Here is a 23,892-nt window from a genome sequence, read left to right on the forward strand (position 1 = left end):
TTTGCTGGAAGCTATAGGCATTATTTTAAAGGAAAAAAAAAACACAGCATGGAATAATTGGTGTAAATGTAACATAGCTTTTCAGTACATTCTGGTCTATGCTTCACAATAATTGCAGAAACACATTCAAATTTAGTGGAAAAAAACCCCCAAACCCAACAAAACCCCACAAAATAAGTTATCCTGGAAAAGGAAAAATAAGGAAAGGACTATACTCAAAAGAACATCTGAATAAAATTGTGACATCTGCAGTAGAATTTTCCCTCGAATGTTTGAGATGAACTCAGTGTAACACTGGCTTCCAAGAAAAGACAGGGTGATCAATGCAGGAGCACATCAGGCTCTCTTGGACAGGCCAATCAATGCAAGAAAGAACCTTGCCCAGGGCCTTATGCAAATAGAGGCACGTCCTGCAACCCAGGGAGGGAACATGCGCAATAGATCAATGGCATCTGAAAAACCTTACAGCTATATCAGCCTCAGACAGTAAATATATAATGATGAATCCCTCACGTTCAGCTGTGAACTCTTTAAACTAGGTTATCTTCAACAGCTGGTTTAAAAAAAAATCTGCTGGCTGTAGACTGCAATGGTGGCAAGGTGAAATAAGATTACTGAGGGTTAAATTAACAACGCCTTTTTTTAAAGGATGAGATAATATAATCACTGTACTTTAACACCTTGTAAAACACTGGCAGTTATGTGCCCACAGGGGTAGGGACTGAGAGGGGGATGGTGGGGGTTATTTTGAATTTTTTTAAGATATATTACTCCTGTCAGATGTCTCAAGCCACTCTAAGACAAAATATAGTACAGATACTGACAAGCAAATAAAATGCCTCAGCTTAATCAAAGCAAAAACCTCATGCCCTTTCTATCCTAATACTGCACGATACTGAGACTCTTTATTAGACTTAATTTGTCTTAGAAATGGAAAAGAGAAAAATAACTAATTAAACTATTTATTTTTCAGGTGTTTATGAGGCAATTTTACTCCTGCACTTTGACATACTGCATTAAAATCCCAGTTCAATTCTGCAGCACTAAAAGCACAGTTTTCTCATTTAATATACACACAAAATCTACTCACATTTTTATTTCTTATCACATTTAATCAAAGCCCTTAAATAGGACTATTTTAACATATTTTAACATTTAAACATTGGTAATCATGCTATTATTAATACTAAAATACTTCACTAATATTTTGAAACAGCTGCTTTTTATGATACCACAGTTTGAGAGCTCCCTTTACTAAAGTATGTTTGCATTCCTTTTATTCCACCTGGATTTGCAATGCCTAATATATTATTAACTTGTAGTTTCTCTGATTGATCCGCTAAAGTGGGTTTTAAAGTTTTATAAAAGCTTTACTGTTCCACGCAAAATCCATACATATATTTTTCAGCATGATTACCATTTAAATGAACATGAACATGATATACTTGTGTAGTCTCAAGAGCCTAAGGTCACAGAAATGGGAAAAAATGTGAAATAACAGTGAGACAACTTCCTTTTTCAAATGTTCTGCTCCGTTAAGAGAAAACAAATGCAAGCATTTAGAACAGCTTAATACTTCAGATGGAATAATCTCAATTCATCACAAAACTTGTAAGTGCATAATGTGTGTGATATTCCCACATCATTGTATAAGCAAATATAAAATTTCTACTCTTTTTCTTTATTAGTCTTCCTATATACATTCAAAAAGAACTGTAAAAAAAGAACTGCAAACCTTTTCACTGTGACAATGTTGTATCTTGTAAAATCTTTAATATTGTGCTGTTCACCAAACCAATCTAGAGAGATGACAACACACAAAATTTCAAAAAATGCCTGTTTTTTCATACTGTACTCAGTGGGAAAAGAATCCCACAATCATCACAGCCAATCAATTGACTCTGCAGCCGTATCAATCCAGAGCCAGATACAATTACCACATCCCCATAAACTAATGCTCTAGAGATTTCATTTTCCTGTCCTGATGCAACACAGCAAAAAGAGGCACCTTCTGGTAAGAACCAGAAACAGGTGGATTAGATTAAAAAAAAGCAAGATGCACATTCACAGAAGATTAAGAAGGCAAAGCTGGAAGATCATCAATGTGGATAGGGTGAAAAACTAGTGTGTCAGGGAAAACAGAAGATGTGACTTTTTATTGGCGCAGCAAGGCAGTATATGTACCAGCACCTCAGGAGTTCACCTCAGAGACCCAAGAAAGAGATTAACTGAATTAATTTCCATCAAATGAATGGTGATAAGGCAAAACTCTGCATTATCAGGTACTTAAGAGGTTCCATACAGAAGACATGTCTCTTGTTACCATTGATGAATTTCTCCTATGTCTTGAAGAGCTCTGATGAGCAAGAGATGGTTCATACAGCAAACACCTCTATGGAGCTTCTAACTTCTGGGAAGTTTCTGCAACCAGTGAGGAAATAAACAGGCAGGCAAGAAATTCAGGAAAATTAGTTGCCCTGGGTTTCAGTTAATTCTGAAATTATCATAATCAACAGTGTGCTCTACACATTTCAAGGATAAGGTTGCACAGAGATGTTGCCCATCAGCTTTGGGAGAGGCTCAAAGGATGAAGTTTATCTGCAAACAGCTGAAAGGATGAGTGATATATTCTTTGAATATGGCCTTGTGCTTTGGCTTTTATTCTTCCTTTCAAAGCTGGAATATGAAATGAAAAATAAACTGACTGATAAGTTATACTGTCTTGCAGAATTTAAAACAGTGGAAACAATGCAGGAAAGGAAAATAATACAAAGGAATTTACTGAGTCAGAAGGAAATCTCTAGCCAGATATTGGGATAGATGCCAAATATGGTTTTATTTAACATCTTCATTAATTATCTGGAATTAATTAAATTTGCAGGTGACATTAAAGTGGGAGAAACTGCCAAGAGAAACAAGGCATGAAAGAAATACAAAACAAGCTTCCAAGATTCATAGACCTGTAGCACAAAAGGGATTGTTATTACAAACCTGTTTGTCATCCTGCGCAACAAGGGCCACAACACAGCTAGATCTAATTAGGAAGACTGTGAGATAATATTGTTTGGGGGGTGTTGGGAGGAAATAATCTACTACATTCAGGACCACTGGGGAAAGGAAAATTAAGAGCACTAAAAGACTTTGAGAGATACATGAACATTAGCAGGTACTAAATTCAAAGAAACTTAAGAAAAAAAATCCAGTATCACTCAGGTTGCATTGACCAAAATGCTGCACAGCAGAACAAAGACACTGAAGTTCATCCTCAGCTAATTATGTTAACTGCACCTAGAATACTGAGTTCAATCCTTTGCATTCTGTCAAAGAAATGTTGACAAACAGATGTGATTTTACACAGGCATAAAAAAATAAATTAAAAAAACCCCAGAACTAGTTACACAAGCTGAGCTACAAAAAAACAAGTGGCTGAAACTATGAGAACAACTGCTAAAGATCAAAAAATTCCTCATGCAATAACTTAAATGTTCACTGTGTAACGTATGGATTTTAAAACAATGTGAATAAGTTATAAAAATATAAAACTAGTGAGATGATGCAACTCTAGAAAAATTTCTGCAAAGAAATGCAGAAAGTGATGTGCCTTTGAGCATAAAATCCTATAGGTAACAAATATATATTTCCAAGTAACTGGATTTTCTAGTAACCCTAACTTTCACTCATATCTAGTTCTTTTTTTATTTCATAATTAACATGCCAACTTTGGTGTCAAATTAGAAAATTAATATGAATGGTACAATGAGACAAAAAAGTAATGATGGGTGGTGTCAACAATTACTATTCAACAGAAAATTCCAGGAAACATTGTCCTTTCCTTTTGGAAAGAAGTGGGGAAGGGACACAGGCACAGCTAGCCCCAGATCACGGCCTGAGCTGAATGAAGCACGAGATACCAGATTAGCAAATGACTAAGAGGAAGCAAAACATGATGAGGCTGAACATATTGTCTAGAACAAGGTAACAAGGAGGGATGAATATTCCAAATGTGCCTGCTCTGGAAGTGGCCAATGCTCAGGCTTTCACTGCTGCCATCCTCTACTATCATCCAGCAGCGAGGCTAGCAGGGTTTCAGATAAACTGAGGAAGGGATGACTAAATGGCATTTACAGTAAACCAACAAAAAATTTAACAGGACATGCAGTTATGATGCTATGAACCGTATTACAATCATTCATCATTCCTCTGTCTCTTCCCATTAGAGCATCCTTCCAGATTGCAAACTCTTTAGGACAAGGCACTGCTGTGTGATTCCTACCACAACACAAATGGATAATAACAATAAATGCTAGAAAGTGAACTAATGATGCCAGTGTGTGCTTGTCAGTGTATTTATTTAGGCTGAGTGGCCTAAAATGTTCATCTGCTCTGTGTTAGAATGGGCAATATATGCATACAAATACATTTATGTGTATACACACACACACACATGCATACACCTCATATATCAGAAAAGCCGAATGTGATCAAGAAGCTGTTTCCAGTACAGCAAACAGTGACATGCATATTTCAGTATTTTTTTGCTCAATCCGCCATTTAATTTCCTTATGGTTGGAAACTCTCACCACAGGATCGGCTATGCCTGTTGCTTTCTACCTCAAGCTTGTGCGTTTCAAAATGCACTAGCAAAAAAGAGTCCACTGTTTCCAAAAACAAGTCTGCTCCCCAATTCCTGTTATTCAAGGTCAATGAGACAAACCTGGTTGTGTGTATAGACTAGGGAACAAGAAGTTGGAAGCAGTGCTGTGGAGAGAGACTTGGGGTTCCTGGTCAATGGCAAGCTGAACATGAGTCAGCAGTGCCTTGGCAGCCAGGATCCAGCCAGCCAGACAAGGGAGGGGATGGTCCTGCTCTGCTCTGCACTGGGGCAGCCTCATCTCAAGTGCTGGGGGCAGTTTTGGGCACCACAATGTAAGAAAGATATAAAGCTATTAGAGATCATCCACACTAGGGCAATGACATGACAAAGGGCCTTGAGGGGAAGCTATATGAGGAGTGGCTGAGGTGACTTGGTCTATTCAGCCTGGAGGAGACTGAGGGGAAACCTCATTGTAGTCTTCAACATCCTCAGGAGGGGATGAGGAGGAACATCTTCACTTTTATGACCAGTGACAGGATCTGACCAAATGGCAGAAAGCTGAATCAGGGGAGGTTTGGTTTGGATATCAGGAAAAGACTCTTTGCATAGAGAGTGGTTGGGCAACAGAATAGGTCCCCAGGGAAGTGGTCACAGCATCAAGCCTGACAGAGTTCAAGAAGGGTAGGGATAACACTCTCAGGGACATGTTGTGATTCTTGGGGCATCCTGTGCCAGGAGTTGGTCTTGATGATCCTGATGCGTCCCTTCCATTTCAGCATATTCTTTGATTCTATGATTCTAACTAAAGAGGAAGGAAAAAAGTTGTTTTCCAACACTGGTGTTAGAAGTTTGACCTGGTTTTGGTTAAAACTCAGCTATTCCAGTGGAGCGAACCTCGAGTTAGAGTAGCATCAACTCCAGACAAATTAATCCAAAAAGTGGTCCAATTGTTCATGGCTGAAAATATGCATCTGCATATGATGTCTTTCACAGGAATACAGACTCCTGGGTCACACCAAGGACCAAGAGTCTCAGCAAATTACACGTAACTCTTGCCATGTGTTGGTCATGCTTGGCAGCAGCTTTGCCTCAGTCCTTTCCCCAAGCAGGACTTCCTAATCCAATGGTGAGAAACCTAACTCCAACCTAAATTTATTCATGACCAGTTCTAATCCATTTGCTCCAGTGCCAACAGTGTTCTTTGGTGTATAAGCTCTCCCTCCCTGCTGTTTATTCTCCTGATGTATTTGCCGAGTGCCACCAATCCCTCTAAGCTCTCCTTTACCAGGCTGAATAAGCCATGCTTTAAAGCTCAGTTTCTGCAGTAAATACAAAGATGCTGAACCCTGTCTTTCTAGATACAGCTACCAAAGTTAACATAAGGAGGACCAGCAATTAACATAGCTCTTTTTAAGGCCTGAAGCATGTGTATAGTATCTCTATGGCTATATTGATGTTAGCACTTATGACAGCTAGGTCCTGTCCATGTTGGCACCATGTCAAAGCAGGTCTGAGGATCCTTCATTGTTTCTGGCAAAATACTTTCAGTTTTCCACTGACTCAAGCGTATGAACACTTCTTCCCCACATCTGTTCCTTGACTTAATCTTTACTTAATCTTCCCAAATCTCTCAAGATGAATCACAGAAGCAAGCTGGACGGCATTAATACTCCCCTTCCTGGGACAGAAAGAGCAAAAAAAAAAATCACAGTATCATATCTGACTCTTGTTACATTACCTGGTCATTAATTTACAGCCACTGGCAATGAATCCAGTTGTCCAAGGGTTTCTCCAGCCCTGCTGTTCTCTGTTGATGAGATCGCTCTTTGTGCACAAATGCAGATAACTGACCAGTCAACGCCTAACTGTGCTGGTGTGGAACGTAACTTTCTATTACTGCAGAAATTCTACTTCTGAATACCAGTGGTTACTCCATCACTTAATACCAGGATCCAATTTCAGGAGCACATATTTAATTTGTGTGCCCACATCAATAACAGGAATACAAAGAAAATCAGCATCAAGGCTGGAGACCCTATTCCTGTCCAATCCATCCTTTTTTGTACAACTGACCACTGGTTCCTCCACTAGCTTCTCTTGTCCACCCTCATTTCTCATTTGATCTTTTTCAGTTGAACAAGTAGTTTTCCAAGAAGGACAACAAAGAACAGCTGAAATAAATAACCAAACAGAACCAAGGTATCATTTTACTTTCAGACTTGTATTTCTGAATTTGAGTACTGAATTAGACCTGCCTCAAAAATATGCAGTTTTAAGTGCCCAACACAGAAAAATCTAAGCCCTAAATCAGGTAGGGTTGGATGAGGTTGTCCAAACACTAGACATATAAGCCATGTCCCCATAAACCTTCAAGATAGCATCCCACAATGCTCTCCCAAGTGACATTCAACATCTAAAGTGTCTTTTTTTTTCCTTCCCCCCACCTCAGTTAAATGCTCACAAAGCTTTAAAACATAGTGGTATTTTGCTTTTGTCTTCACCATAGGGATCCTGGTCACAGAGGTATTTTCCTTCACATCTCTCTACTTCTAGCTCTCTCCCATGCTTCCGACAGCCATCACAGACCTTATGTTATCTCTACCACACATCAGTAGACTATTTTAATTTAACATGTCAGCCAGGGGAATTAAGAGTTGCATGTCCACAGTACCCACTCATCAGTTTTTCAGGCAAACTGAACTAAAAAATAAGTAGATATATTTATATAAGTATTTATAAAAAGCCAAATATAACAAACCATTCAGTCTGAGACCTCAGGAAATTAAATTAATGAAAAACTAATGACAGGTTCACAGCCTAGCTGTTAAGTTTCTTAAATTGCATTTTGCCTGTGCCAGAATAATGATGCAGCCTCAGAGACTCACAGGTAGCTCAGGAGATGTCTATCATCATTATTATAGCACCTATCAGTGCCAGTCAGGGCCAGGTCCTTGCCATACTCAGCACAACACAGCAAAATGAAGTGGCAGCATATTGCAGAGAGGATCTCAAATTGATGGACCTAAAATTATTTCAAATTGCCAAAATTTGCAGATTTGATGGAATTAGGACTCTACAGTGCATAGATAATTTGAACAGTGTGTTTTAAGGGCTCGTATTGTAAAAAAGATTGCTAAAAGGACACCCTCCCCCCATTTTACCTACACCTTTGTGCAAATATATACACCCAATATTTTATCCAAAAGAACCATAATGAGTAGTTTACACCTGCTGAAGACAACCTACTTTCCTTCTCCTAATTATTGCACTCCTGTGTATAGTTCATATTTCTACAGCAGTATGAATGATGTAAGATGGAGATACTATTAATGATTCTCACAATTTTTTCATGATTCCCATGATATTTAGTATTTTTAAAAAGATAGTATTTAACTAAAAACAAAAAAGCTGTAGTTATAAGATTATAAGGAAATAACTGAAAATGTAAAGCTTAGGGTCTCAGAAATATAGAAAGCAAACAGCAGAAGTGTTCCACAAAGATTCTTCTGTGTGGGTCTTTCATGCAGGCAATGGCAAGGAAAAACGTTATTTTTAAAGCAAAATAATGGTAAACCCATAAAATTTGGCAGGAAAACTTAAAGGAGGCATTATACAAAAAACTTCTTATTTTCTGTAAATTAAATATAAAATCGACTCCACCAACTTGAAATTCTCACTTTCAGTTAAATTTCATAAAATTATTATAAGCTTGCAGTTTGGAAAGTTCTGCAATTTACTGTCAAGTAAAGCAAACTGATTCTGAAAATAAATCCCTGACTATACAGTGCAAGGGATAACAGAATTAAGAAGCTGAGATGTGTTCATGAATCATGGCTTGAGTTTTTAAAAATCAATAATTAGCAATTAGCAAAACACAATGATCCAACAATTAGTTCTAGTGTTCCACATTCAAAAAGTAATTTATGTGCAAATATTATCACATGCACATTTAATTTCAAACTACAATTACACAAAGTTTAATTTAGTAAATATTAAGATACATTCTAACATATGGCTTATGATTTACTATTTGTAATTCAACCTATAAACAACGGAACAATAAAACTTAGTACATTTATTGGTGAAACTTTATTTTCCACACATTTTAATTACTTTTAGTTATTCCCCTAATAATCTATGTCACAACAAGGTACAGAAAATGTGTGCTTATGTTGCAGTAACTGGGTAACAGTTTCTGTGTATTTCAGCATGATATTGCAGACTCACCCTATTTGTCTTAACATCCTGCAATCACAGACATGAGAAAATGTAGATCAAAAAGCTGCAAAGATCAATAAAATTTTTACCTGACGTGGCATGTATTTGAAAATTGCAGCCAAGCCTTACCTGTTTGTTTAATAAAGGATTTCCAAAACACAGCCTTATTTTTATGGTGAGAAGAAATTTGGAATGAAGACCAAAATTTGGCCACCAAAGTTTTGTAAATAAAAATTATCCTCCTTTTATACCAATTTCATATGTGATGGTCCTATCTGCTCTCTCTCACTTTGTGTTTCCCAACAAAGTGCATCAAGTGCCAATCAAGGGACAAGGCAGAGCAGCACAGCCTCCCTCAGCAGCTTCAGACAAAGGAGCACCTGGATGGGTACTGCCTATGAAGGCCAAATGTTGTTCCCTGCCTTTTCCTGGGAGAGCAGCAGCTCCTCCCACACAATGGTATGAATATCCATGAACAAGACTTTGCTTAATATCAGCTTCCATTGGGTTTTTCTGTTTAATGGCAGAACACCCCGTTTCCATCAGGAGCCTTACACCATGATGAAGTGGCAAGCTGTGGCCAAGATGACCGAAAGATGTCGCAGCACTGAACATAGAAAGTTAGACTAAGAAGATATGAATTGAAAACACAACTATTTTTGGATATTTTTGCTCATTTTCTTTTTCCCTGCAGGCAAAATAAAATGCAGAGGGCTCAGGCAGAAACCTTCACTCCAAATTAAAGCCACATGCTTCACACTACTCTCCTGTAAGAGGCACAAATGCAGAAGGAGCAGCTGTGCAACAGGTCTCCATAACAACTGTAACCTACAATTTCATGAAGCAGTTAACCCAAAAACTTGCAAAGGAAGTGTAGAGGTGGTACAGTTGCTATATGGTGTAGCTGCTCTATCAACCTCATAATCACCCCCACGTGAATCAGAGAAGAAAGTGAAGTGATCGAAAATGTATTTGTCATAAGACTGTAATTGCCCATCAGCTGCTCTGTTTCTTTTTGGAGCTCATTGCAATTACTAAGTGCTGCATGGATATAAAGTTTAAGAGAAAGGAGATGATAACAAAATAAAACCTTACAAATGAATACTGCAATGAAATAGTTCAGGGTTTATTTCAATGATGTGTCCTTCAGTGTATGAATTATTTAATCAAACCGCTTTTAGTAGTATGCAAACTACCTCTGCCTAAACCAAGTGCTAATATCCTTTGATTTTTTAGAAAAACATTGAGTTACATTAAAAATACATTTCAGGTCTAGTTTTGCATGACAGATATGTGATGTGTCAACAGATATGTATAATATTACTCCTCCCAGGTATGCATCTCCTGCAGAGACAGCAGAGTACAGAAGCTGACCCTTACTGAGACTGTCTTGTCTTTCTAACAAAGATACTTCTTAACTTCTTACTTACTGGTTGCTTCCTGCAATTGATACAAATTTTTACTCAGCTTGTGATAACTTCACAAGCCCTGAGCACCCTGACCCTCGAAGCCCCAAGGTCAGAAGTCAAGTCTTGTTCTGAAATATCAGTGTGCTTCATATTAAAGTAGAACAAAAGTGAAGAAATATCTACCAGTGTGACAAGAAAAACAAAGAAAATGGGAACAACACCTTGGTCATCTGGTATCCAGACCACCTCAAGTCATTGCCTGAAATGTGATGGAAAAAATCTCTAAGACTCCTTCAAGTCAGCACTCTGTTTAGGAAACACTGAGAAAGGTCTCCAGTTGCTTCTTATTCCTGCCCTCTGCTACATGTATGTATCTCTGGGCATCTGGTGACCCAAACAATGTGGCTTTACAAAACCTAGAGAAAATCTGCCAAAGCTTTACTTTGGACCCATAAGTCGCACCAGAATAACCTGGGCTGAAACACAGAGCAGCTGAAAATCACATCTCAGGAAAGCCAAGACAGAAAAATTGCTTCCTAATGTTCATGACATCTTAAGAGCAACAGGAACATGCAATGCAACTCATCTTTTGCTCATAGATGTAGTTACAGAAAAAGTTATTCACCTTCAAGGTCTATTAAAAATTTAGTTTTGAGACTATTCATTGATCATGTAATAAAGCGCCTGTGAAAAATGATCAATTCTCAAACGATCTTCAGATCAAGAAATGAACTGTTCTCAAGTCTCAAACCTGTACATATCATGCGTATTTTGCACATTCTCTTCCAGGATCTTAGAGATAATGAAAATGGCATTAATTTCAACAACAATGAAAAAGGGGGGGTCAGGAAAATCTCAAGTTCTTAAAGTAATACCAGTGGCCATTGTCTGGATTTTTATTGCTACTTGGAGCAGCCTAAGACTAAAACCAACATGCTCATGCATGCTTTTTCATAACTAAGGCGTTCATCGTATGTTCAGCAGGAAACACCTTAATCAACTTTCAGTTAGATTAAACAAATGTGTTGCAGACAAAAGACGTACATAGATGTCTGTTGTTTCCCGTGTCTATAAAATCAGTTCTAATGTTCTGCAATTTACCTTTCCACAATAAACAGGACCCTTACTTTTATGTCGTTTTCTTCAATAAAACATATCCTGATTACACTAGTGTTTTAAAATCCTATGAGGAGACTGTAGCCACACTGACAGAATGGTACACAAGTTTAACAGGCAGCTTGGCATACCAGATGGGGTCGAGAGATTTGCCTTTAGAGAAAAGAGTGAAAGACTGACAAACTAAATGTTTAGCAGTTTCAGCACCAGATGTAGAACAGCTTTACACTGAGCAAAGTTTTTCCCACCTTATATTGCTGCAGAGCCTAATAAATGGGAAAACAGAAGTCCTTCCAGCAAGTTCTGCAGATCTTTGTAGAAAAACTGCAAAAACTGAATAAAAATGCCATATTTCCCTGCACATTCAGTTCCAATCTATATGCAAAAAGCTGCATTTGTGTCTGTGACTTTGCTTTAAAACCATTCTTATATGTCCTTAGTCTCATATAAGTGGGGTCTTTCAGTACATAGTCTGGACAAGAAGGATGCAGCATGTTCTGTTTCCCTGCAGTCTTTCAGGTTCATGCACACTTGGGACCTTACTGTCTATCTCAAAACCAGAGAAGATACAGTGACCTTCTGGTTGCAAAAAAAATCCTGACCAACCTGGACATGACCAGTGGCACAGTTGTTTCTACCTAGCTATTTCAAGAAGGTGATCACAAAGAATGTAGAAAATCTGTGACAATCTTCAGGAAAGACAGCAATGGAGAATTCACACTTACCAACTCTACAAAGGCAAGTCCACCATAACTGTGAGCAACAAAAAACACATTCTCTGCAGCTGACTGGGAAATAAAATGGTCCCAAACATAAATCGCATGTTCTTCAGGAGAGCCATTATCCTGCAGAAAGAAATTACATTTGTGACAATTATCTTTTAAAAAAATGGCAATTCTGTCTAAAAACAATGTGTTCCTATATGTTAGAATGTTTTGTTAAAATAAAGATCAAATGAATACACACTAGCATCAAAAAGAAAACAGATTCTTTTGTCTAAATAAAGGCAGTAAAACTGTTGCTTTTTGAGCTTACTTTAATAAATACAACAAAATTATGCATCTGCAAAATTTTGCAAAAATACCATGATGACAATTCTGCTAAACAGAGGCATTATAGGAATTATGAGCTTGGATTTTCACTCTTTTGACAACTCTTTTGTCAAATGTTTGTTCACTGAGGGTTTGTTTAAAGTACTTATGCCTTAGACTGGTAAATAAAAACAGATAAGAAATACAATATAAATACATAATCGTAGAAGAATTTAGGATGGTAAAGACCTAAAATTTCAACTTTTACTTTTTTTTTTTTTCATACTACGAGCCACTGGAAACCTGAATTAAGATTAAAATTATGGTATTTGCAACTAGTCTTTCAAATCTTACTTTTTGTGACTGCAGACTATGAGACATGGTGCAAACAAAACACCTCTTGACTGATGGCAGCCATTACTTTGGAGTTTTTGGTAGCTAGGAGACCACATTTTCTTACTATTGAACAAGATTTTGTCAAAGTCAGCCAGTGTAAGAGTCACAGAAGGCACTAGAGGGACACACAATGAGTTTAGTGCAGTCTCATCAAAACTCATGGTTGTGTATTTGTATCCTTGAGGCTCTTGAAAAGAACTACACCCCTCTAGATTTTCCTTTTTTCTTGGGTTGTTGAGGTCATAAATACAAATTTGATCTAGTCTCAGGCAACAACATGCTCTGCTAGGTACCCTTCTCTGCCAGTATTTCACACAACCAGGGTAACTATATTGGCTCTTTCCAGGCTCCTGAATGCCAGAAAGAACTAATCAGTCAAAGTAATTTTCCTAAACTTTGCATCCCTTTTCCTTTTGGTCAGTGCCAGCAACAACTCCATATCCTTAGCTAATTCAGACACAGACAAGAAAAGCCTAGTTTCCTTAGGAAAAAGAAAGCACAAACCAGTAAAAGCCACTGGCAATCAGAAGCTGCTAATTACACAGTATGAAGTATTGAAATTTATCAAGAATGTTGAGGTGAACTAGATCTCAATACCATACTGCAAATCAGTTTTGGGGATTTAAGCTCTTATAAGTATTTAAAATCAGTGGGAAGAGACACAACTCAGTAATGTGATTGATTCCGGTTTTTATTTCTATTCTTATACCCTGTTTTCTAAGTAAGAGTGAGATGGTAACAAATCTTTTATGGATCTTGACTCAAAGTTTTTAGAATAATGATGTGCTTTTCTGCTTCAGCAGCAGTGATTATAAGACAGAAAAACCTGAATTTCTCTTACTCCTGGACAGATTCTGCTCTTCACTGACTATGACAGAACGTAGTTTTAACTAATTCTGTATCACCTATTATAAACGACCTCAGTATAAGAAAATACTTATTTCAAAACAGTTTGTTCTGTTTTGAAATTTGATTGTATACATAGGTACAGAAAGTAAAGACTCCTCCCTTTGTGAGGAATGCGGGAAATTTTTTAGAAAAAATTACATAAAGAAAATATGATTGACAAACCAGTCATTAAGATAAAGCTGAAGGACAACCTGAACAGGAGTTTCCTGTGCAAAACTGATGTATTCTATAATCTGCATAGAAAAAAGTACACTACAACACTGAGAAAGTTTCAGAATTACTAATTTATCTAAAAGCGTTATCTTAGTTATATACACAGGAGGTATTTATTTTTCAATAATAATGTTGACATTAATACTTTTAACAGCAATTTTTGCATAGGGACCCAATGCTGTTTAAACAATCTGAGAAAAAGAGGACATTTTTTCTGCTTAATGTAGCATTTTCAGGTTGCTTTGCATTTATTAATTGACACACTGCTAGTAAAAGCACACCATTTTAGATTCCACAAGACTAAGACATCAGCAAAAACTTCTGAACTCAGCCCAAAAAAACTTTCACCAATCGAAGCATAACCAGTGGTCTAGTAAACTCAATTAATAACTTCACAGTTCACAGTCCAGTGCAAAGACTCAATAGGATTCTAAAAAAGCAAAAAGGAATGAGCTAGAATGAGTTGAATATAGACTGTAACTTCCTTTATTACCAGTTAAAAAAACCCCAAAACCATAAAATGTCAGGATAAACTGGGTAGCTGTACACTCTACTAAACCCTAAACAAGGTTAGAAAAGCATATATGTGTAAGAAGGAGGAGTCCTATATGCTTAGAAGAAAAGCCCTTTGTTCAGAGCATCTGCTTATTTTTCCCCTTTGTAACAAACCTATGTTACAAACACCTCAGACCTGGCTCCATGTATGTACATGGAATATCCAGCTGCAGGAGCAGTGCACAGCTGATCTCCTTAGGATTTCAAATTGCACTGGGTCTGTGAGGTTTAATCTCTACTGCCTGGCTTGGATTAAATTATGAGACAGGATGCTGCATTGTGAAACAGACTGAGATGGAGACATGCAGGAAAACTTGAACTTCGATTTACAGCTTCTGAAAGCTGGTCACTTGCAGCACGTAATTCTACGTCAAAATAAGTGGTCTGGTTCTTTGAATTTGTGGGTCTCCAACCCTCTGAAAACCCTTCCTCTTGATCGTTATATATATAATTAACATGAAGGAAGAAAAGACTAAGAACTGTATGATGTGAAAAGGCCCTAGTGCAATGTTTACACAATACAAAGTAATCCAAACAAGGCTACTCCTGGGACATCCATTGGGCAGAAAAGTGGAGGGAGTGAACTCAGATTTTGATCTGCCATTTTTTCCAGCATGGCTAGTGCTAGGAGTCAAAAGGTATATAACATTTGAATGGTTGGAGACATTAGGTATACAGAGATAAGCAGTATGCACACTGTGAATATTACATTCTTTTGCATTCAAAAACCAGGTTAAATTTACCAATGTAATATCACAGTCATTAATTGTTAAATACCAGGTTGGAGCAATGCAGCAACTGAAGTCTTATCAACTATGCCAGATTCTAGCACCTAGACATTGCAAGGTCTGCAGTTATGATGGACTACCTGAGTCAATAACACATGGAATTGTCTAAACAACATTTGCATATTTGTTTAATTATTTCCTAAGGTTAATTAGCTCCTGCAAAGCAGCTTGCCCTTTGAGGCTGCTTATTGTGACAGGTTCATGTATTTTGTGTTTCAGTGCCAAATTTTTTTTCTTTTTTTTTTTTTTTTCCCCCTTTTTTCTTTTTTTTCCCCCAAAGCAGCCTGTTGCCAGCAAGTCATAGGCCTTGAGGCTTTGAGTCTGGAGGTCTTGAACCACTGTTAGCTTTACTGAGCCAGAGCAGCTCAGATTCCCACCTTGAACTTCTAACACATCAAAACTAAAGAAGTCACATTAAGGAAAAAAAATAAAGACTACAAAATTAAGTTTTCAGATCTGGTAACCTTCTACTTTCGGGTCTTTTTAAAAATCAAGGAGTATGAATCACATTTTTCTGAGACAAGGGAAAAGTGAAATGCACACAAAGAAGTAAATATGTGATACAACTGAACAGCTTTTAAAGAATTTATTTGAAGGTGATTTCTCTAATTACCACTTATCACAACAAAACCATTTCTCCTAGCTTGATAAGCTACTATAAACAAGTATGGTATATGATTTAAATATGGGACAACAAAACTGCACACTGGCTGAGAGGCAGAAGGATACAGAAGGCTCTGATCTCCTGTCCCTGGAGATGCTAATCTTACCCACCAGTAATACCTTGACAGTCGCGTACAGTTCATCCCATTGCCTCAGGGAGCCTTGGGGTAGCAAACTTTTGCAATTTGCCCCAACCCTTCCAAAAAATCACGACACCTAAAGTCATGTAAGTATAATAATATCATGTTACAACAGCACCTTTCATGAGTTCTAAATTATGCTTATCACCTGTTGCACTTTTCTCACTCATTTTGCAAAAATTTGCCTTACATGAGACAAAAACTTTTCATTACGGAGAACAAAATGAAACTATATGATGTGTTACAACCACCAGAACAACTCCAAAATTTCCATGCAGGACATGGTCTAAGAGGCTTTTGTCATGGTTCAGGAATGTCACTCCCTAGTTTAGTGATACACCCAAGCAAGACTAATCCAAACCAGACACCACTCCTCTCACTTCTCTTCTGGTGGAAGACATAGAAGACAGAGGTTATGGGTTGAAATAAGAAGAATTTACTGGAAACTGCAATAAAATAAGAAATGGTAACAATATTACTAAGAAAAGTGTACAAAAAGGAGGGTGATTTATGTGCAAAAAATGCTCACTGAGCCCGAACTGACTCAGTGCGACCCACAAATGAACAAAAAGGCAAACAGACCCTCTTTACCTCTACTCTTCCTCCAGACCACAAGCTATTGCCCTTCCTTCTGGGAAGCATTTCTGCCCTGACAGTGACAAGAGGTGATACAGAGTAATTATCTAGACATGCCCACATGGCTCCAGACTCCATTCCCTCACAGTTACTGCAAAAAAATTAGCTCTCTCCTGGCTGAGAACCAGGACAGCTTCGAGGGCAAGAAAGCTGAAACAAGCAAAAAAACCAGCCAGTATGTGGTCTTCCCCCCACAGCAAAGACAGCAGCTATGGCATTACAGCCACAGAGGAGGATTAAAGTAAAGAGATGATATAAACTGAAAACAGGAAAGGAAGTGGAAGAATAGATTTTGTATGAATATATTTCTGTAGCATGAGTACATGAAGACAATACTTGAAAGTGTCTAGCCTGGGACATTTAACCAGATTTTGACTTTAACTGAGAAATTCCAGTGTATTAGGAAGCATCCCATCTACATGAAAATCTTTTTTACCTTTTCAGTCACAGAGCTGAGAGAATTTTTGCAGTTATTTGGGAAAGGTTCCGTACTACAATACAAGATGTGATCCTAGGAGACAGCAGGACCTTTTGTTAACGGTAGGAATTGTATTTCTGCTTTACTTACTGGTAACAGGCAATGCTAATCCATATGCTACATAGATGGAGATATGTAAACATGAAGATGGGCTGGCTCTCAGAACAACTCTTAAATAAATGGGCTTTCAAGAAGCATGGCAATTACCACGCCATAGCACTATCTTCTGTACAGGGGCAATTGCAGCTGTGTGAAACCAGACAAAAGGATGCTGCAGACACCAAGACCATCTCAGCATCAAAGCAGTTGTGAGTGGGGGAGATAACAATGGAGGAAAAGTGACAAGGAGGCAAGTTTATACCAAATCTTAAATCTGACATGCATCTGAAATTCAGTTTAGCAGATCATATAAAGAGCACTGGAAAGCAAGAATGATGAAGACTGATCAGTGAGTCAAGCAAGTTATTTTAGTTGTTGTCTCCTGAGTAAGACAACTTGAAAGAAAACAAGAGGAGTAGAGATGAAACCATAGACAGCTGATGCTCTAGCCTTGAAAGTCTGAATAGAGGACACATTTCTTTCCTCCTTTTATGGGCTCGGTATGGATTTTACTTGCACAATTTGCTATATTAAAACCACAATATTCAGCAGGATTTGATCAGCTGTGCAGAGTGGGTTCATGGTCTCCAGTGTCTGGTGTAGCTCTATGGAAATACAGAGCATTGTATCTGCATTGATTCAACACTAAAATCATGTAAATGCATGAGTGATGTTTTTTTATTCAGCATCAGAAATTCCTTACTCATGACCTTAGCAGGGATTAAATCATGAGTCTTCAAATGTAAAAATGCCATATTCTTGCATTTGCAGGAAGAAGGGGTGAAATAAAAAAATTTACTATCTTTTTAAGGGCACTTTTTGAGGTATGGGCAAGATACATACTCTGGCAGCAGGCATCAGCCAGTTTTGAGACAGAAGGAGAGACCAGGTATCACAACAGCTAAGTCTGGTCATTTGTGGAGTTGCAGGATATAAATAGCATAGTCAAGGTTATTATCTGGCACACACCTTCAGAAAGCAATATGGCAAAGTGACGTAAAGTTGGTTTTTTGGTATTACAAATCTCAATTTATTCCCAAATCTATTTGAGATGTTTCTGTTTCAATTTCTTCTACCTATTTTATTTGTGAATTGGGCCGGTCATGGAACTGTTTCCAATATTGCTTATGAAGGCCCAGTAATGTTGTGTGCATAGCGTCAGAAGCACAAAGGAAGACAAGAAGTCTTACATTTTGCTGTTAAATGTCCATGATACTAAGTTAAAGATAGTCCCACTACCAAAACTGCCAACAATTTATCAGGAAAGCATGCAATCTGAACAGCCCTGCTAAAACAAGAAGTATTCCATGAAACATGCAATATCTAGCATATCATATAGCCAAATAAAAGACGTAAATCAAAAATGCATTTGGTGGATTAATACAAAATTTAAATTTCCTCCACCAGGCCAGAGGGGATGAAGAGCTGGTTTGGAACGAAGTGGTGATAACGTGGGATGATGTTCATGGAATGACGAAGCATTTTGCTATGGTACAACTCTTGAGATTATGCTTACAATTACAAGTTTTAGCTAAAGCATGACTGACATCTAGCCATTGTTTTCATGCTTTGTGTTTGGGCTCCTCCCCAGGGCTCCTGCTCTCCCCAGCTCCCACTACAATTACCACTGAAGATGACTTCAGATCCTGTCCCACTTTCTCCACTTCAAATGCAAGCTGTGCTTTCCCTGGTGAGAGTGGTCAGGAAATAAAATTCAGACTTATGCTATATATATATGTGCAACAGAGCAAGCTTGGATCCTAACATGCTACGGCTAGGGCAGCAGGAAGGAATTACTTTTCTGCTTTATAGTTCAGCTTTATGATACACAGGAGAAAAAACAAAAAGCAACTCCAAGACAGAAAAGCATTTTTTCAGCTAAACCCTCAATCACTACAGTTCCTAACAAAAAACCTAGAGCAACTTCTGGATTAAAAAAAACCCAAACCACTCTCATCTCCTGTTTCCAAGGTGGTCCAAGCCTTGCTTGGAGCAAGGTGCTCTAGGCACCTCTGCCTGGTGAGGAACAAGCTGGAAATCAAGACACTTTCCACTCTCTCAACCACAGGCCCTGCCTCCAAGCCTTCACTTAAAATATTTCAACAGGTCTGAAACGTGCTCAACAATGCCCTGAAACCACAGAGAGACATTGTCAGTGCCCACAACTGCTCTCCAGAGAGGTGCCAGCAGTCTCAGCTGCATTATTGCATCACTGTTGTAATACTATACTTCCTTTTTGGCAAATGTGGGCCTTCACAGGAGACCTTCAGAGCACCACCATGTAGAAGTATGTAGATGTTGTATGATATATGAGCATTTTTAGAAGGTTGGTGTTACAGATGGAATTTCTTAGATCTGCATTGGAACTGAGAGGTAAGCAGGGTGTATTTGGACATGGATCTGTGCAAAAATAAAGAAAGCAGCAAACGTTATCCATGTCCTTCACTCTGCAATGACTCAGCCCCTCTCCATGGCAAATACCTTCTGCTGCTGTGTTCAAATGCTCTCCTTGCTTCTTCAACATTTTATTTGGAAATTCAAGTGACTTTGTAACCTGAAAGGGTTTGCTGTTTACAAAGTAAATCCTGGCGTTCAGGCTTAATTAAGTCTCAAATATTATTACATTGTCTTGATTAAAGTATCTGCTTATCAGCCAGAGTAAGACAATTTTATCAGGCTGTTGTTCAAGTCTGGGTTTTCCCATTATTACTTCTATTGGAGTCTGGCATGTCTTGCCATCACCACCCAGTCATCTTCTAGTAAAGTGCAAGAAAGGAGATGAAAACCAAGGAAAAAAATCAGGCAAAATAAGTTACTCAGTGGCTCCTAATTATGACCTTCACCAGTAAGTTAATTAAGAGAAGAACGTAAGTAAACACAAATATGGTATTTGTCTCTTTTAGTCTGGGCAAATGAACATTGCTGACTCACTGAGATGAAAAAGCTGCAGGAGAAGAAAATAAATAGGAGGAAGGAGGGTAAGTAATTGGAGGAGGTTTTACTTAAGAAAAAACCCCAACTGCTTTCCCTTTTAGCTCTCTGACAGATTTCTTGATTTTTGTGTATTTTTTCCCTTCTCTATATAATTTGCAGGGTTCGAGGCAAAGGGAGGCTGAATTTGAAGTAGCACATTCTGGCAACCAGCTCTGAAATCCTGCATGGAGAAACGCCTCAGACTGAAGATATAATAACAATTCCTCAGATTAGTCCTCTCTGCACAGTCATACCATGGGTATGGACAAATACCCATGCAGTTCACAAGAAAATCCCTATGCCATGATTATCTAAGCATTATCTGCCAATCTTTGCAGGTGGACTTACACATTCTAATTTAAGTAACAACTCTAGCAGCTTGGCCAAAGATATTCCAATTAATAAAAATACTCAAAGACTGCATTTCAGCAATGCAGCTGCATTTCAGTACTGTTACGGATACCTACATTTTACTTTATTTTATGTCTTCTTGTACTTTTTTCTTTCCAAATTACTCAATCTCAGGGATTGAGATTCTGCCCACAATCTATTTCTCCCTATAACATAACGAATCCAAACAAACACTGCCTTTTGTATGATCAAATTATGGGAACAAAAGAGTATTTCTTAAATAAACCATCAGATTGTATCTTCACAGATATCCTCCTTAGCAGCCATGTTTCTGGCAATTAACAGATTAATTGTGAGGGCAAATTAATAAAAATGAATGCAATAGTTTTATAAAAAGAACTATTTTCACAAGACACAGAGAGATCATGCCAGTTATTTAAATGATTACACGCATTTTTCTCAACACTAAAAGCAATTCCTTTGGAAATGAATGCACCTGAGATAGTAAAAAACTCCTAATGGAAGTCATGCAGAACTGTTATTTTTCTATTTCCTACAGTACTTAAAAGCCTATTTTATTATCCTGTTCTTTGAATCTGTTTATATGTTGTAATGAGAAACAGACTTTTTTTAAAACCACGCTATTGCAAGAAAAATACCATTTTTGCCAAGGAAAATGCAGCTTTCCCCACCACAGGAAACAACGGATCTACACAAACTTCAACATATTTAAGTAAGGTAACCATTTAGTATTTTCATCAACAGCTATGGTTTCAGAAGAAACCTCAACTGTAAAGTCTCTGTTACAGAGTTGGTATCTTTTGTGTGAATTAAATGAAATGGAATGGCTTTGCTCTGTACTGTTCTTCACTTCTCCATCTCCATTTATTACACTCAAGAGCAGTTATTTAAGTGAAAGAAAGATTTAACAGGCTCAAAGCTATTTGATTTCTCTTAATAAAGACTGCAAAGTGCTCAGTACTTTAAGTAAAATGATATACTACTTAATGCACAGTTACAAAGATTTGCTTAAGTGCCTTAACATGTAGAGGGCTACAGTTAATTGTATTTGAAGTAACTGTCATTAGCTTATAATTATCTAAAGACAAACACAATCTGAAATTCAGATTTGAATCATCTGTTGTTTCTCATCTGAATAAGTTGAGAAGTTGAATGTTTAGCTATTTAACCTTGAATTCTGCTTCCACATTTTCCCATGCAGATGCACCTCTTTTATTTTTGTTACACAATAACATACCCTAGGAAATGATCTTTCATCCCTATGAGCTGCTACACAACCTCAGAACTTGCCTGTCGTACCTCTGTCTTGAACTCTGTGATTCCCTTGTGTTGATTATTTCATTAAAACAGGCTCTTTTCCACACAGATTATCAAGGCCATTCACATGGCAGTAGTGGTGCATCGCTGTTGTCAAAGATCATTAGATATTAGATCAACAGCAATTTTCTTCTAACACATTGCAATTTTTTTTAACAACTCAAAACATCCAATTACATAACAGACAGCTTGGCTGTATTTTAGATTAGCACAGATGCTAAAGCCAGGAAATGTAATTCTCAGGATATCAGAACAAAAGGTTCAAAGTAAAAAAGAATTCTTATAAACCATAAGATTATCAGGACTAGACTGTCACACTGTGACCTTCCTGGCGTCTAGCTAATCTGACAATATTTGGCAGAGCATTGTTTCAAATCAATAACTAATTAACAAAGTACAAAAGAAGTTGTACTGTTTTTGAGCCTCCTTGTTAAAAATGGCTTTTGGTTGCACATGGGCAGAAAGGTCACTTTCATGACATCTTCAGGAGTCTTTCAACACCTTGCCACTGTCAGATTAAATTACTTTTAGCAATTAATTGTCATAAACTAAAACAGAAGCACATTTGTTACAGCAGGTTGTCATAATGACATAGTGAGCAGTTGTTTTGATATGAATTTTTTCCACCAATCCTCTAGCATATCTTAATTTTTTTGGTTGACCTAACTGGAAAATTGGGAGCAATCTTGTAACTCAGGTGGCATAGGCCAAACATTGGGTGTCTTATTGAGATTATAGACTGAACAACAACAGAACAGAAATTCCAGAGTTAACCAAAGACCCTGTGAATATGTATCTTATATAAGATATGTAATCTATGTCTATTGTGCTGTGTGGGATAAGAAAAACCCTCAAAAAATCACATGGATGCCACTTTTGTTACTGTTACAAATAGTTCTTGATGCCAAGTTAATCCATTATTAGAAAACAGCATTGTCTGATGTATTTTAAGACAAAGATTAAGTGCACTGAACACCTGCAGCCTTCCCCCATTCAAACCATAACTTAGTTTTGGAGACAAAGATCTTTACTGAAATTTAATGAAAAAAAAATTATGTTCTTTTAGTTCCTTTTTTTGAACTCCTCTGTATGCTGACGCACATGTCCGTCTCACAGATTAGTCCTCTGACATTTATCATCTCAAGTTTGAGTTTGCTAAAAACCATTACACCAGGATGAAAAAAGACATCAAAAGTTCCCTGGATAAACAGGAAAAGAGAAGAAGGACAGACTCCATTCTGTGTTGGTGAAGAAAGAGATTGTGAAGAAGAATGGATTTGAGTAACTGCAGGATTTGTCCTTAATGGTGTCAGCATTAAAGGTGTAACCCCAATAAGTCTCTGGGTTACTTGTCTCTAGTTCTGGTTGTCCTCTAGAAGCTGATTAACCAGATCTTCAGCATAACTGAGATGCTGGAAGAGCTCTGACAGGCTCCTATAATGAGAAGCAGAGCACTGTTTAACAATCTATGTTTAACATATTTTTCTATTTTTGTTGTTAGCTCTACTAGAGCAAATGTTTCTATACAAACATATTCTAAACCTTAAATCTTGTTAAGTAATAAAGATGCAAATGAGTGGTAACAACTCATAGCTGCCAGGTGCCAAACATCTTGGCAATTCCTGTGATCATGTTCATTGTATCCTAGTGCCATGACCAAACACCTAAGCAGCACGGCCTGGTTTGGAAGTCCAGCATTCCCAAACCTGGACAAAAGTTTCTTAAATAATTTGTAACTCTTCATGAACATGGGCATAGGTGTAAGAGATGAAGAGAAGCCACGTTTCTGTGCAACGGCTTCAAAGCAACCTGTAGGTAATGTACTGGCCTGCAGCTAAGCTTTGCTAGACAAAGTCTTCTAAGAAGTAGTTGTGTACAGGCTTAATTAAACCACTCTTTGCTAATGCTTCAACGAAGTACAGAATTCTTAATTCTGTCATGTCTATCCACTTCTAAACACACACTTTGCAAATTATCTATTTACA

General features: G+C 37.7%; 1 protein-coding gene and 1 long non-coding RNA gene across 2 annotated transcripts in view; one reads left to right on the top strand and one right to left on the bottom strand.

Moving 5' to 3' along the window:
* Window positions 1–23,892, bottom strand: part of ARB2A (ARB2 cotranscriptional regulator A) — a 232,785-nt gene that overhangs the window by 94,500 nt on the left and 114,393 nt on the right. Inside the window, exon 7 of the mRNA XM_064405548.1 lies at window positions 12,063–12,182. Within this exon, the coding sequence (XP_064261618.1) occupies window positions 12,063–12,182 (120 nt within the window). The remainder of the gene's footprint in view (window positions 1–12,062; window positions 12,183–23,892) is intronic.
* Window positions 19,500–20,462, top strand: LOC135290422 (uncharacterized). Its single transcript, XR_010353191.1, has 3 exons — window positions 19,500–19,618; window positions 20,149–20,223; window positions 20,339–20,462. It is a non-coding gene; the product is annotated as an uncharacterized LOC135290422 (long non-coding RNA).

Source organism: Passer domesticus, chromosome Z, assembly GCF_036417665.1.
Source record: "Passer domesticus isolate bPasDom1 chromosome Z, bPasDom1.hap1, whole genome shotgun sequence".
Taxonomy (NCBI): domain Eukaryota; kingdom Metazoa; phylum Chordata; class Aves; order Passeriformes; family Passeridae; genus Passer; species Passer domesticus.